At 37.8% G+C, this 16,826-nt stretch overlaps 1 protein-coding gene and 1 long non-coding RNA gene across 3 annotated transcripts in view; both read left to right on the forward strand.

Moving 5' to 3' along the window:
* The first annotated feature begins 2,650 nt into the window (after positions 1 to 2,650).
* CHIC2 (cysteine rich hydrophobic domain 2) overlaps positions 2,651 to 16,826 on the forward strand; it is a 39,909-nt gene continuing 25,733 nt past the window's right edge. The window contains exon 1 of one of the 2 annotated variants that reach the window (XM_079153502.1): positions 2,651 to 3,158. In XM_079153502.1, the coding sequence (XP_079009628.1) occupies positions 3,040 to 3,158 (119 nt within the window). In that variant the 5' untranslated portion in view covers positions 2,651 to 3,039. The remainder of the gene's footprint in view (positions 3,159 to 16,826) is intronic. The other variant, XM_079153501.1, reaches the window with a different exon arrangement.
* LOC306669485 lies at positions 3,165 to 15,231 on the forward strand. Its single transcript, XR_013766133.1, has 2 exons — positions 3,165 to 6,737; positions 7,207 to 15,231. It is a non-coding gene; the product is annotated as an uncharacterized lncRNA (long non-coding RNA).

Genomic DNA, 16,826 nt, shown 5'->3' on the forward strand with positions numbered 1-16,826 from the left:
TAGAACCAGTGTTAAGATAGGGGTGAGATTCCCACAGTCCTCCAAAGCATAGTTAACTCATAGCCTTCTGGAAATAGCTCCAGTAACCATATTGCTCAATTCAGACAACACTTATGGAGCTTCTTCTCTGAAATAGGAATGTGAAAAGTGCTGGATATTTAAGGAGTTGTGTGTGGGTCATGATCAGCTTTGTGATGATCGGGCAGCAGCCCCTTATCTTGCTCCCTGTTTCTACAAAAAGGTGAATTCTCAGCCACAGCAGATCTGGTATGGGCCTATCTTCTTCCCTCTGCTTTTATCTTGGCTTCCCATTTGCAGCCATTAGCCTTCGGGTTCTTGTCAGGAAGGAAAGGAGGTTAGCATATCCAATGCATTGGTGTTGAAGTCCTGAGTGAGCTACGTGGCCATAAGAGAGTTGTATGACATTCCTGAAACTGAAGAATAAACTACATCTTCCTGCTTACCTTACAGGGCTTTTGGGGGAAATATTTAATGATATATTACATATGTCCCTCATAAACAGCAAAACATTACATAATGCAAAAAATTGTAGTGATTCTGGACCTGGCGGCACACACCTTAATCCCAGCAACTTGGGAGCCTAAGGAAAGAGGATGGCAAGTTTGGGCCAGCCTCAGCAACTTAGTGAGACCCTGTCTCAAATTAAAAAGGATCATGGGCATAATTCAGTGGTAAAACACCCTGGGGGTCAATCCCTAGTACTGAAAAAAAAAAAATGGAATTCTCATAGTTAATGAACTGGATAGATCCTTTAGAATGCCTGTTGTCATTCTTGTTTACCGAGTGTCTGGTCCTCTTCTAAACATTTCACATATATGAAGACGTTTAAGCTGAGCATCCCAGTGGGGTAGGTACTATTGTTATTCTTTCTTTCACATGTGAGGAACAGAGAGGTAAGTGACTGATCCAGGGTCCCATAATAAGTGACAAAGCCAAAATACAAAGGCAGACAGGCAGGTTCTAGAGCCCACTGTTAACTACCAGACCAAGCTGCCTCCTTTGTGCTGTACTAGAACATCTACATAACCTCTGAGCACCTGATGGAAAATTATAACTGTTTGCCTTAATGGTAAATAAGGTACTGGAAGCAGATGATTGATATTCACATGTTCATACACACCTGTTTGTTACTTGTGAGGGTTTTGTGTGTGTGTGTGTGTGTGCGCACGCGTGTGTGTGAGATGATGGTACATTTTCGGTACTGCAGATTGAACCCAGAGCCTTGAATATGCTAGGCAAATGCTCTATCAGTGAGCTATATCCTCAGCCCTTTTTTATTTTTATTGAGACAAGAGTCTAGTTAAGTTGCCCCAGTGGAGTAGCTGGGATGACAGGTATGTGCCACCATGCCCTGTGAGCCCGTCTCGCTCTCTCCTCTCTCTCTCTCTCCCTCTCTCTCTCTCACACACACACAAACATACACATACACACAGTTCCTGACACATAGGTGGAACTCAGTATTCATTGAGTGAATAAAACTTCTGGGATGGTGTACAAGTCTGACACGATCACTATTTTTTTCTTCCACCTTTACTTGGTTGACTATGCTTATTTTCTCCAACCATTTCCAATAGGAGGCTGTTTGGCATTTCTCCCTGTCCTAATTGACCTCCTTTGTATTTTTCTACTTGGACAATGACCATGTAAACTTTAAGGATGTGAACACTGTACTTGGATAACAGTCGTACACACTGGGTCAAGCAGGGCTGTCCTTTCCTTTCCCTAAGAGTAGACCCTAATCATTCAGGACTCTCTTCTCAGAAGCCCACTTCTGGGCTCCCCCTGCCCACCTCCCCCCAGATTATTTGTTTGTCTGGGCATGTTCTTGATGATGAAACCAAGAATCCAAGGTGACTCTTGGGCCTTTACAAGGCAGGTAGGCAGAATCCATGAAGCCAACTGTCTTTTCTTCCTTTCTCCCTCCCTCTGTCCCTTCTTTGCATTTCTCTCTCTTTCTCTCCAAGTTCTTGATCAGAAATAAAACAAAATTTACTAAGGTTTTAACAGAGGAAAACATTATGTTTGGTGAGGGAGTTGGGCCAGGAAGCTACATCTTCTAACCTGGAATCTGGAGAATTTGTCAATTTTTTTTCATAGCAAACTGGTCAGATTTCTTGAAAGAAATAAATGTCAGTACCACTGGCCTCACATATGGGACGATATTCAAAGGATTAAAAAGGGACAAGATATTTGAATTTGGAGATGTTTTGGAAAGTCCTGCAGTTCAGTGGACAAAAATGTGTCTTGTTGGTCTCCTCATGTTGGGAAAGTACAGACTGCTGGTTCTCATCACAGACCAAAAAAAACTGACAAAAAGCAAGATTATTAGATAACTGGCAATCACAAGCATGATAAATTCTTTATTCCAACCAGGGCTTTTATTTTCGGTTGTTCGTCTGGGTTAGAGATTACATTGGGGAACTGTACGTCCACTGGACACTCCGAACTCGGTTCTCAAGTCGAGGTCGTAGCCTCCAATCCCTACAACCACCGCCTTCCGGGTCCGCGACCCAAGGGCTGGAGGGCGGGGCCGCGCCGGCGGGAGCGCGCGCCACGGCGTGCCGGTGAGTGCAAGCAAAGGAGGACGGTGTCCTGGGAGCGCGCGAGGCCTCACGTGCACGCGCCCGCCCGCCCGCCAGCCGGCGCGCCCACGCACGCACCCGCCCCCACTCCCGGGAAGTCTCGCGATGCCGTAGCCGGCTGGTCCCGCTGCGGGTGGCTCCGGCTGTTGCTGTGGTTGCCTGAGTTGCTGCTGCGGCGGTGGCGGTGCTGGTGGAGGTGTCGGCCCCTGGGCGGATGTTGACATTGTGTTGTTGTTATTGCCGATGGTAATGGCGGAGGCGGTGGCGACGGTCCGGACTCCATCCCTTCACTAGCCCGAGTCGAGACAGACGAGAGCGAACTCCGCGGCCTGAGCCCGCGGCAGCGACTCAATCAGCCTCGCCGCCTAGCCAGCCGGAACCCCGGCGCCAGCCCCTGGAGGCAGGCCCCTTGGGCAGGGGGGCTCGGAGGCACAGGATGGCGGATTTCGACGAGATCTACGAGGAGGAGGAGGACGAGGAGCGGGCCCTGGAGGAGCAGCTGCTCAAGTACTCGCCGGACCCGGTGGTGGTCCGCGGCTCCGGTCACGTCACCGTGTAAGGCCCGGAGGAGGGTGAGGGCGAGGACGGGAGGTGCAGGGCTGGGTGGGCCCCACCGACTCCCCGGGAGCCCCCTTCCCCCGGTGCCCGTCCGGTGTCGGGGACCTTCGGGAAGAGCAGGCGACCAGGAAGTGAGAACTTGCTTGATTTTCGTTTGTTTAGGTCTCCAGAGAGGGGACAGACCCTGCCCTTCCTCCCCACCGCCTCCCCACACCCCTCAGCAGGCCCTGCAGGCCTGGGCGACGGGCTGGATCCCAATAGGAAAGGTTTTTCTTTAGGGTCTGCCCTTCGGGCCACCCCTTCAGCAGCGGGGTTGCAAGTGCACGTATTTATGAGGTGCCTCCGCCTCTTTTTTCTCGCCCGGTTACCCTGTGGTTCTCTGTGCCTTTGAACCTAGTGACATGTGGCTCAGAGGCCAGATCTGGGCCTGTGCAAGACCCCAGTGACATTCGGTAATGAGGTTTATTGTCGTGTATCTATCTGTTTCACACATACCCACAAGTCTTCCCAGTTTCTTAATAGTTAATGTCTGCGGAGCTAGTGCAAGTTCCTGTAATTATATGAGATAAAAATATATAGATGAGCATAAATTTAAGGTATGGCGAAATTTCTGTTTACAATGAATTAAAAAAAAAAAAAAGTTCCAATCTGCTCATGTTACTGAGAGCTCTCAGCAATGTAAGTCCTACCTTGTGGCATGAACTCTTGATTGGCTTCTTCGTTTGATAAGGGTTCCTGTAAGTCTTGCTGGCAACATAAAAAGTACCAAATTATTCAAACAATAAGGAATGAAAGCTTTCTGAAAAGGTCATGACTAATAAAGGAATGTGAAGACTTGGACCAAATAATGAGCTGTCCGGAAACAGGAAGTTTTGTAATGTTTCTCTGAGAAGTCCAGAGTTTGTCCAACTTGAGTATTGATACTCTTTTTCATTTTAGATCACTTGTTCAAATCACAGGCCAAACTTCCATACTTGTCCTATGCCTCTGCATTTCACCTTTTCACTAATAGAGCCAGCAAGTCTGAGAATGTCTGGAAGTGTTTTCATTATATTTTGGTATAGGGTGAGTGGGATGCGGTGTGGATAACTTAGTGAAACAGTAAAACTTCTCATATAAGATTGTCAGCAGAATCCTTGTACTTCCCAATACACTTTTTGACCTGCCGTATTGGTGTTTGGGTATGCTTATGTAATGCTTTGATTCTTTACCACCTGTTAGTTTATATTCAGGTGACTTAAGAGGGTAAAAATACTGCATAATCACTCACAGCATCATGACAAGACCATGGAATTTATCACCACAATAACAGTTACCAAGTGTTTTAACTGTCATTTTCCAACTTAATTAAGAAATAAAGTTGAATATTATTTATTTATTTTGTGGTACTAGGGATTGAACCCAGGGACACTCCATAATTGAGCTACATCACCACCCCTTTTTGTTTTTTATTCTGAGACAGTATCCCCAGGTTGCCCAGGCTCAAATTTGCATTCCTGCATTGGTTGGGATTACAGGTGTGTACCACCATGCCCAGCTAGTTATTAAATTTTTTAACATCATATTTCACAGAACTTTTTTAGTGTCATAAGCTGTCATTTCATTTTTAGTTTGACTCTTAAGACTTTTTTTTGCCTCATTTTAAACCTAAGAAAGCATCCAAACTTTTTCATGCCCTCTGGCCTTTCCTTCACATTCTTGATGTCAAAGGAAAGCTGCTAAATTTTTGTTTTAGAAGGTTCAACTAGGGCTTGGGATGTAACTCAGTGGTAGATTACTTGCCTAGCATGAGCCAAGTTCTAGGATGGGTCCCCAGCAATGCAAGAAATAAAGGTTCAACTGTAGTAGTATTGCTTCCTCTGTTTAAGGGGAAGAAAAGCTAAGCACTTGGTTGGGATAAATGGAAGATATAATAGAGTACTCCAAACCAAATAGGTGAGCCATAAATTTGATTGTAGTTGACTGGAGAGGTTAATAAGATGGGAAAGAAATATTAGTGGTTTTCAATCTTATTTGCCCCCTTAGAGTCAACTGGAGAACTTCTTTAAAAAAAAAAGAAAAGAAAAGAAAAGAACCCTGACTGTGGCCCTCTCTGGGTCACTTGAAGGCCAGGTTATCTGAGTGAGGGTCCCATATATGAATAGTTGGAGAAAAAATCCTGCAGGTGAGTCTAGACAGGATTGAAAACTGCTATTCCAGGATATAAGGAGGAACTGCCATCAGTAAACTGTATGCTATTCTACATTAGGAGTTAATATTTGTGTAATCTTCCTTGACCACTTCCGTCTTCTCCCAATTACCTTGGTTCTAGGCTCTGTATTCAAAGCTACCTATGCCACTTTTTGAGTAAATTATTATCTATGTCTCTTCATTTCAGATGGGGATAGTTACAGTCCCTACCTTTTTAAGATTATTAAGAATTAAATAAGATGATACGTGCATAGAATTCATCACAATGTGTAGTGCTGTGCTCAGTAAATACTCGTGTTTATAGTGTTTTTAATTATCCTTCTCAGATACAGTTTTCCACTTTGAGAAAAGCATAAAATACTGTATTAAGAAATCAGAATTGCCATTTTTAAACCTAACAGATTCACTTTAATCTAATATTTACATTTTTAAAGAACTTGTATGACCTTAATTTACTGTGAAGTATTTCAGTTAGAATAAGAATCTTTGTACTGAAAACTTAAGCCTGTTTTGTAATAACAAGAAAGATCTAAATATAATTGTTGTTGTTGTTGTTGTTACTGGGAATTGAATTCAGGGGCACTTAGTACCTACTTCCCCAGCTCTTTTTATTTTTATTTTGGAACAGGGCCTTGCTAAGTTGCTAAGGCGAGCCTCAAACTTATAATCCTTTTGCTTCAGCCTCCTAAGTTGCAATGATTGCAAGCATGCACTGCTGTAGCCAGCATAAAACTTTGTTTTACTTGACTGTCAAGCACAGTTCTCATTAGGTAGCCCAGTTAGCACCTGTAAATGTTTTTGAAATTGATGCTTATGTGTTACTATAACTTTTGAGCATGTTCAGTTTTCCTTGCCTTTAAATATAAATGGGAAGGGTAATTAAAAGTTATAGTAAGATTATAAGCACCTCCACTTTTTTTTTTTAACTAAGTACTAATCAGAACAGTCTTCCCTTACCAATTTTAAAGTGAATGGTAGTATAAACTGAGTCATCTAATCTAAGTCATTCTGGAAGCATATAGATCTATCTCTATATTTTTTACAGATTGAAATTCTGAGTAGGTTGAATATTTCTACATTTTTTTCTGCTTTAATATATTCCAGTATTACCCTTGTTTTATTTTAGAAATCATTTGTATTTTCCTGTGTCATGATTAGCATGTCATTGTGGTGATGTGAAAAAGTTATCTTCCATTTTCTACCACATAGGCAGATCCAGCTTAGTTTTGAAGCAAAATCACAGTTTAGGGGCATAGGACATGAAATGTCTAATTTGTCTAAACAAAGTCTCCTTTAAAGTGGATTTTAATATAATATTTTCATATTGACCCCAAATTAGACATCTACTTTTATCATCATCAGTATTTTTTCTTGACATTCTTCTGGGTAAGTGTAACATTTTTCTTCATTATTAGGTTTATGTGTAATAAAAGGGAAAAATCTAGTATAGAAGCATATTTTGAGGAAAAATGGTAATGGAAGGAAACTCAGAATTCTATTATTTAATAATAATTGTGTACATGTAACTTAAAAGTCTTGAACTGACAATTCAGTTAAGTCGGTTTTCTTTCCATGGCTTCTCATATTTTGTAATGAAAATGAGGAAAAAAGTGACTAACTTATTAGGTATTGTTGGCCATATTAGCTAATATTTTTAAATTATGCAATTTTTTATATCAGAAATTTGTGTAAATATATTGATCATTTATTGAAGACTTTGATTTTTTCATAAGTATGATAAACTCTAAGGGATGTGCTAATCTAAAAGTTAGAATTTAGAAAGTAAACTGAGGCCAGTATTTTCTAGACAAGTTGTCATTATGACTGCCATTTTCGTTCCCATCTTCCTTTACAGATCTCCATGTCAAATTCAAACTTGGGCTTTCCTTGTGTATATATAATCTTTGACTTCAAACTTAAGCTGTGTCTTAGAGTTATTTTGTAGAGGTATGTTTCTAATGTTATATTCTTCTAATTTTACTAAATTATCATGTCTTCATGTTCTTCTGAGGTAGAATTTTCTTCCCAGCTCCAAAAATAATTCTCATCATTCAGCACCAGCTTTTATTAATGACTGTGGAATACCACCCTTTTCTTCTTTTCATCTCAGTGAGATGTGGAAAATTGAAGACTTAGAATAATGTGACTTGAAATGAAAAAGTTTGGAAGCTATTTTGGGGTGCAGTATGACCTTTATATAGACATTGTAAGAACACTTTGTTTTTTGACCTTTCAAATGATAGAGGTAATAAAATATTGTCTATCTTGAAATTCATCATTATCCCAAGACTGCTACTAGATTCTGTGGTTAGCAGTAAGAACTGAACATGTTTTGCCCAAATTACAAAATTGCTGCAATTAAATGATTTATTAAAATGTCATAATTCCTACCTCTTTCCCCCACCCAACATAATAGATGAGACTTATTCCATTTTATTTACAAGCATTTTAATTAATTATTTTTTTGAGATAGAATCTTACTGTATTGCCCAGGCTTATCTTGAATTCTTGGATTCAAACCATCCTCCTGCCTTAGCCTCCCAAGTGCTGGAATTTCAGCACTATGCTGTGTGTCATAGTGCTTGGCTAGGCATGGTCCAATTTTAAAGATAAAATTTCTTGTTTTGAGATTTTTTTTTGATGTGTATATCATGCTGGGGATGGAACTCATAACCTCAAGCATGCTAAGTAAGCACTCTACCACCGAGCTACACCTCCAGCCTTTTTTCATTATTTATTTCTTTGTGGTGACACTGGGGATGGATCTCAGGGGTGCTCCACCCCTGAGCTACATCCTCAGCTCCTTTTTTAAATTTGTTTGTTTTGAGACAGGGTTTTGCTAAGTTGACAAGGCAGGCCTCAAACCTTATGATCCTCTCTTAGCATCCTGAGCACTTCTGAGTTTAATCCACAAGAAAAAGGAATAGAAAATAGTAAAATGCTAATGCTAGAATGTTATAGAACATATATTTTCATGAATGATACTGTATTTTCAGAGAACTGAATGAACTCAAACATTGTTCAGAATGTGGTCACAGAACTAAAATTTTTAGACTTATTCTAAGACATATCTCTGTATCTATATATTTATAGATATAGATCTCCAGTTCTAGGCACTTGTATCTTCTGGGTGTAAAGAGAACACTTTCAGTTCCATTCCTTAGTTCTTGAACCACATTGATATACAGACATATATTGAGACAGCAAGATAAATTTAAAGCATGATTTGTAGGCATCAAAATCTGTATTTCTTTCATAGTTATGATTTCATCTTTTAGGTAGCTTTTTGTTGTTTTGATCAAAATACCTGACAAGAACAACTTAGAGAAGTTCAGCTCATGGTTTCAGAGATTTGAGTCCATGGTCAGCCTGCTCTGTTTTTTGGGGCCTGATGGGAATGTCATTACGAAAGGGCTTGGTGGAGGAATGCTGATCAGCTTTTGACAGGCAAGAAGCTGGCGGAGTGGTGGGGAGGCTGGGGAGAAAACAAATCTTTTCAGGTTACACCCCCAATGACTTACCTCCTCCAACTAGGTCCCACCCCAGAGTAGTCCATTCAGCTATCAATGGAATAATCAAATGGATTAATCCACTGATGAGGTCAGAGCCCTCATGATCCAATAATTGCCTAATTGCCTTTGAACCTTATTGCAGTAGGGATCATGCTTTCAGCATGAGACTTTGGGAGGACATTCCAGATCTATACCATAACAATCTCCCCAAATAGCTAGAAATCTAATTCCCATTGAACTTAAGAGTTCAGCAATAGGAAATAGTGCCGTTTTCATTTACCATCTGTATAACTTGTGTTCAGTTTGAGTTCAAAGTTTCTAGCTCATATGTTCATAGGTCTTGTCATATCTATGGAAGATAAAAGTTCTGTGAATCTAGATTTGTTACAGGTTGAGTATGTCAGAATCCATAATATACAAAACTGACATAATCTTCCCCTCATATCAGCTTTAGCTGCAGCCTTTTAATTTTTAGTTGATGGCAAATATAGCATCCTGTTTATTTAGAACAATTTTTTTAAGCATAACCTTGATGTCTTTTTTTCTATTTCATGCTTTCAAGAAATTGTTGGCTTTGTCTTCAAGATCTGACCCCTTTTTGCCATTTGTGAGTTGCCATTGTTTCTTTCTTCTGCTTTATACTTAATGCTTTACCCTGTTGCCACCTTTGCCTCTCCTCCTTATAGATTCCTTGGTATGTATGCCATAGTGATTCTATTAAAATATAAATCAGATCATGTCCCTTTTCTGTATTAGCATTCCAAAATCTTCTTATCTCCTTTGGAGTCCTTTTAATGCCCTCCAAGACCCACCGTGGCCCCTGGTTACTTCTCTTGACTCCTCTTCACTTGCTTACCTTTGTGAGTCATACTGGCTTCCTTTCTGTTCCGTGGATTACTCCAGGCATATTCCTGATTCAGTCTTTATACTGATTGTTCACTTTTGTGGAATACTTTCCCAGGATATCCAGAGGGTAGGTCCTTCATCCTCTTGAAAAAAAATTTTTTAAATTATCTTCTTAAGTGAATCTTTCCCACCTTCCTATTTAGAATTCCACCTCATCCATATTCTGTACTGTCCTTTTCTTTTTTTCATAGAGCTCCCACTGTCATAAGTTGAGATGAGCCAGACTTGTTAGAATATAAACTTCTGATAAGCTTCTCTTGTAAAGGGAAAAACTTTGAATGACCATTTTGGATAAGAATGAAAAATTTAAGATTTTATTGTTTTATAACAGCTGTCTCATCTAGGAAATGAACCTAGAAGCATTGATATATATACACACACACATATGTGTGTGTGTGTGTATGTGTGTGTATTTAAATTTGGGGACAAGGCTGCGTATGTAGCACAAGCCCTGGGTTTGATTCTTAGTTCTGAAACACACACACACACACACACACAAAGCAAATAAAAAAACAACTTTGGGAAAGTATGTGTTTTTTATTTTTTTACTATTGAGGATTGAACACAGGGTCGCTTTATCACTTAATTACATCCCCAGACTTTTTAATTTTTTAATTTTGAGGCAAGGTCTCCTTAAGTTGCCAAGGCTGTCCTTGAACTTGAGATCGCCTTGCCTCAGCTTTCTGAGTTGCTGTCATTTCAGGCATGTGCACTATGCCCACCTTGGGATAGAATTTGACCTTTGGACCATCTATGACTGAGAGAAGTCTGTTGCCTTATCTGAGGCAAATAAAACCAGATGGAAGATATGCTGTCATAAAGTAATATCTAGTCTATATCTAAACCTAGATTTTTGAATTCAGTTGTTCTTTCTTTGTTGTTCTTCCATCTTCACCACAGTGCCTTTTTTGTGTTTTGGTTTCTGTCTTGCCTGTTTGGATTCCTAGCCAAACACTTGCCCATGTTAGCTGTCAATTCTTCACTATTACATGGTTTTCATGAATCTACATCTCCCCTGTGTGTCCCATTTTCTTCAAACCTCCCTTAGTTGCTAAAAATTTGGAAAATCTTTACAGTTAACATTAGCCAATTCAATCATTGGCAGTTTTATTTGGTAAGCTATTTGATGATATTTGTAAAGTCTTTGAGATCTGGGCATTATCTAATCTATCAGATTATCCATAGTGGTTATTAAATGATAGTATTACCCATTTTACTAAAAGGATGATCACCATAATAAAAAACATTGTTTTATAATATAAAAGCAGCTAAGATTTATATATGCCACATATATGTATGTGGTGTTTTATGTATGAACTCATTTCATGAGTTTAGTAGTATTATCACTACTGGATAAGTAGGAAAATTGAGGCTCAGGAAAAGGTAAGAACTTGTTCAGAGTGACACATAGTATGTGGCATTGTCAAGATTTCAATCTAGGTATTATGGCTACAGTCTGTTTGCCTAGTTATCTCTTGTATTTATTGAACCAAAGCAACAAAGTTAAGTATTCTCATTTTAACACAAACATGTAACAAAGTCACATGTATCTTGGGAATTTAGGTACAAATGTGAAAAACTCAAAAACAGATTTTTTTCTTAGATCCTGTTAGAACTTTAGTGTTTATTATTCATTAATTTTAATTTTATAACTTCTCTTGATAGAAAAAGAAGCCCTCCCATTCTCAGTTTCTGAATTTAAAATGTTCTGTTTCAAATGGGTTAACATTTTCTCTTCATACAGAGAAAGCTATTGGTTTCAGGAGTAGGACCATAGCCTAGATCTCATATATTAATTGGTCATGAAACTCTAAGTTATCGCCTCTTCTGCATCAGTTTTCATCTGTAAAATAAAATGTTTGGACTGTATGTATGGTCTCTTCTAGCTTTTAGATTCTAAAATTCAGCTGTATGTGGAACTGAAAATTAATTTTTTCCCTTTAATTTCTAAGTTCCTCATAATATACTTAACGTAGATTGAAATAGTCTTTAAAATACCCTCAAAATACCCTAAAGTATACTTTAAAACTAGAATTATCTTGAATTCTAGATATGTCAATTGCACATACATTTCCTTATTCTGACTTAAAACCCAAACTCTTTAGTCATCTATTTTTTCATCAGGTTTTAATCCTGATTAAAAAAAAGATTAAAAGTTTCAGGCCATACTTTGTGAGACCTTGTTTCAAAATAAAATTAAAAAGGAATTGGGAATGTAGCTAAGTAGCAGATTGCTTGTCTAGCATGTGTGAATTTCTGAATTCAATCCCCAGCACAAAAAACAAAACAGAAAACAAAGATTATTTAGAAATTGAGAAGTTGTATTTCTCAGTGAAGCAGAAAATAAAATATCTATAATCACAAAGAGGCAAAGGTCATATCATATTTTGGTATATTGATTCCTGTTTGTTTTAATTTTATTTTTTCTAGAAACCTGTTTTTGTATTTAAATTCTAATATATGTTATGAGGGAAATTGTGACAACCATTGAAATATAAAATGAAATATCTTTAATGCGATTACCTAGAATAACTACTGTTAATAATTTCATGGATTCAATTTTTGTTTTTGTATATAAATATTTTTATTAAAAAATTCAGATACTAACATTTTGTTTTCTGCATCTTTCATTTAACAACTTATTTGGAACATTTGCCACTATCATTATTATTATGGGTTCTTAAAAAGTATGAGTTATTAGGTCTGTTAGGTTTCAAAGAATAGAACCACTTTCCTTAAGCAGTGGAAATTTATTGTAAGAATGCCTGGGGACTATAGAAATGTTGCCATTTTACAGCCAGGCCCCAGGAGACTGAAAAAGTATTGTTTTGGATGTAGTGCTGCTCTGGTGATGTAGTTATTCTGTCATTTTGTCAGCACCATGTGTCCTCTGCTCCCTAGTCTAGTGCTGTTGTCACAGTGATTCACCAACTTTCAGTTCCAGCTTCTGCTGTTGCATTGTGAACCGGCAGACCACTTTTCCCTGTATCTCATAGTTTCTGCTTACTGTTGGTTTCTATTTATTCTTGACTTCAGTTATTTATGGCTTTACTGTGTTTTTACTTTAATTTTAAGCTCATTCTCTATAATGCAACTCTAACCCATGTTTGCAACTATTTGTCTTGTATTCAGATACCTTGAGAGAGAGAGAGATCTGATTGAGTTAGTTAAGGTTGTCTGTGGGCCCTGTTGACCTGGCCCCTGCCATCCCATGTGCTATTAGCCAATCCAGGGATTAGCTGTTCCTAAAGCAAATGCCCATTTTTGGTCTAACTAGCCAGAATGTAGAGAGACCCTAGTTAGGCATTCACAGTAATGGGCTTCTGTCTTGTAAACATGGTTTTGAGCTGTACTATTTTTTTCTGATCAGTCTGTTATAAGCAATCTAATATAGTTGAAAGACATTTCTATAGTTTTGAAATATTCATTGTTAAAAATAGGGCTACAACTCCAAAGGAAAGTAAATACTGAACAAATATTTTTGGCTATGGGTAAAACAAGTTGAAGCAGTTAGATTCTTATAGTTCTGTATTTAAGACAAAATTCACAACTTCAAAATATAAACTTAATTCAAAATTACAGTGCAGTAATGAATTCTAAAAGACATAATATGAGAAGGCACAAGGAACATAGAAGAGTTAAAAACTAAAAAGGACTAGCGATTATGTGAACCTGAATTATGGAAAAGATTAGATTGCATTCCAGAAACTTGATTAGTATCCCTAAACCTCCTTATTTTACTTATGATTAAATGCCTACTTACACAAAATAAAAGATTCATACAGAAGAAAAATTGTGATTGTATTACTTATTATAAAAGGCATTAATTATTTATTTAGCAAGTTTACTATTACTTAAAAACAGATCCTGTTTTAAAAATCATGAAACAACAAATGGAACAAATTGTCTTTAATAACCTCTCCCCAAATCAGCACTGCAGAATACTTGACATATCTGCCACTATCTGTTTTCTTGGGATACAGGTCTACAAGTATAATTACTGGGTCAAGTGGGCTAGGGAATGTAGCTCAATGGTAGACTGTTTGCCTAACATTTGCAAGGACCTATTTGATTTCTAACACTGCCAATAATAACTAATTATTATTACTGGGTCAAAAGGTAGGGATATGTTATACGTGCATATGTATTATTTTATGTTATATTATTTTACAGTACTGGGTTGAACCCAGGGCCTCATACTTGCTAGGTGAGTGCTACATCCCTAGCCAGAATTTTTTTTTTTCTTTTTCTTTGTACTGGGGACTGACCCCAGAGTAAAACATCCCCAGCACTTTTTTTTTTTTTTTTTTTTTGTATTTTATTTAGAGACAGGGTCTCACTGAGTTGCTGAGGCTGACTTCGAACTTGTGATCCTCCTGCCTCAGCCTCCCGAGTCACTGGGATTACAGGCATGCGCCACTGCACCCTGCCTCAGGAATATTTTTTAATAGACTTTTTACATGCTATTAGATTGTTTTGCTGAAGATTATAGCAATTTGTAAGGTTCCTCCTGACACCCACCTTTTTTTTTTTTTGCAGTACTGGGGATAGAACCTAGGGGCACTTCATAGTAAGGAATATTGGAAGCCCTTTTGTATTTTTTATTTTGAGATAGGGTCTCACCAAGTTGTTGAGGCTAACTTCAAACATGGGATCCTCTTATCTCAGCCTTCCTGGTCACTGGGATTACAGGTTGTGCCACCATACTTGGCAATTTTTTTTTTTTTTTTTTAAACATTTGAGATCATGCCAAAATAGTTTTGTACTTTTCGTGTTAATAGTTTGAAGATTTCATTTTTAGTGGTTGTCTTAAAATCTGTTGAGATACTTTATCTACTATAGTGTCCTGAGTTAATATTTTTGTGAATAAAGTTTCACTGACTTATTTATGAGTAATTTTTATCCATATTTCATGTTTTTTTTTTTTAATTCCTAAAAGAGAATTTACTGTGACAAAAGTATAATTATTTTTAATGCCAAATTAATTCCTGGAATGGTGGTGATACTTTGTAGTGTTATTGATATAATACATGGTATTTTCCATCTTAAGACCTTCTTGCCAAAATAAAATATTTTTTAAAATTTTATTTTACTTATTATTAGTCTCTGTAGGTAACTGAATTAAGATGCTGCCTACCTTGAATTATATTTTTTTAAATTAAGTGCTACTCCTGTTTTTTTTGATTAATAGAATGTTAGGTTATTAGAGTCTGAGGAAATTCACTTTTCTACCCAATGTAGGATTGTTACACTTCACTCAACACATCAAATTATCACTTTATGGGATAAACTTTGACTTTTTGAATATAGTCCCAGGTCAATTGTATATTTATCTTCTAATTAATTTTTTTTTTTTACCATTTTGAAGGAATAATTAGTAATGCTGTTAATTTAAACTGAAACATGCATCCTACTTTCATTCTAAATCTTGCTTTCTGCCAAATTGAGAAGAAACAAACAAACCCAAGGTTGTATAAAAACTAGGCAATTTATCCTGGGCATGGTGGCATCCACTTGTTATCCCAGCTACTCTGCCAGTTTGAGACTAACCTTGGCAATTTAGTGACACCATCTCAAAATTAAAAAAGGGTGGGAATGTAGATCAGTGGGAAAGCAACCCTGTGTTCAATCCCCAGTGCCACAAAGAAAAAGGAGGAGGAGGAAGAGGGTAGGGGAGGAGGAGCAGGAAAAAAAGCCTTTAGCAATTTATATAAAATTAAAACCTTTTAAAGATGATACTTTACAGTTATATTATCAAACATGCAGTATAGTTTTTCTTATCAATTTAATAAAATGCAATGATCTTGGTAAAACTTGACCTGAGAGAATTGGTTTGATTGACTTTGTGTGGGGGGGAAGCTTTGGCAAAGTTGAAAGATCTAGCAAAGGGGGGTTTTCATTGATACTTTTGCCAGCTAAGACTTTCTGATGCCCAGTCAGGCTCTTTCTAGGAGAAGGCATACTCTGAAAAAAGACTTGCTGAAAAGAGTTGTTTTTTAACTGCTCTGATGAGATCAGTTTCATCAGTAAATTACTGATGCAGCTGAAAGCCTGGATTGTAATAGTTTGCATAATGAATGGGATCTGAGGGTAAAGATAGTGAATCTAAAGAAATCTTTCAAGACCCTGAGGAAGAAAAAGAGATGGATGTTATCATATATTGAGGGAGAAGAAAATACCTATAAAACATTCAGGCCATGTAGATTTATGCAGGTCTGTAGACTGTATATAAAGAGAGGGAGAGATAGAGTGGATTGTGGGAGATTCAATCAGGAACAAATGGTTAGCTTTGGGAAGTTTTCCTCCACAGGAAAGATGGTAAATATACTGAAGACCCTTGGCAGCATGCCTATAACTACTTGGGAGGCTGAGGCAGGAGGATCAGAAGTTTGAGGTCTTCTTGGGCAACTTAGCAAGATCCTGTCTCAAGATAAAATTTTAAAAAGGCTGAGGTTCAGTGGTATAGCACCCAGGGTTCAATACCCAGTACCCAACGAGAGAGGGAGAAGGATATAGAAGACATGTGGCCAAATCTAAAAATGAGAAGGAAGGTAAAGCATTTTATATTCAGTGATTTTTTTTTCACTTGGAGTTAACTACTGTGTTATCTGCAACAACTGAGTTGTGGGGATAAAGTTGAGTGTGTAAAGAGAAACAAAAAGTGTGCAGTATGGGTAAGGTAATTGATTAGGACAGAAAAAAAGATTGCTTTAATAATACTGAAGTTAAAAATAATATATTTATAAGTTATGCAATTTTTTTCTAATAGCTCCAGGCAATGAGAATTGAAGTGAAGAAAGTAAACAGTTTAATTGAACCTGGGTTGTCAAAAGACACTGTAGAAATGATAATGGATGTTTGTTGGAGTGTGTCGAAACAATTGCAGGTTTCATCAAAACAAAACAAAACAACAAATGACAATGATTGACTATGTAGTTCTGGCAGATAGGGAAGGAAATGGAGCCATTGGGAAATTTCAAGGGGTGGAAAGCAGTAAGGTACAACCAGATACCAAAAAACCTTGGTAAGCATGGGAGAAATGAAGTGATTAATAGTA

This window comes from Sciurus vulgaris (assembly GCF_902686455.1).
Source record: "Sciurus vulgaris genome assembly, chromosome: 9".
NCBI lineage: Eukaryota > Metazoa > Chordata > Mammalia > Rodentia > Sciuridae > Sciurus > Sciurus vulgaris.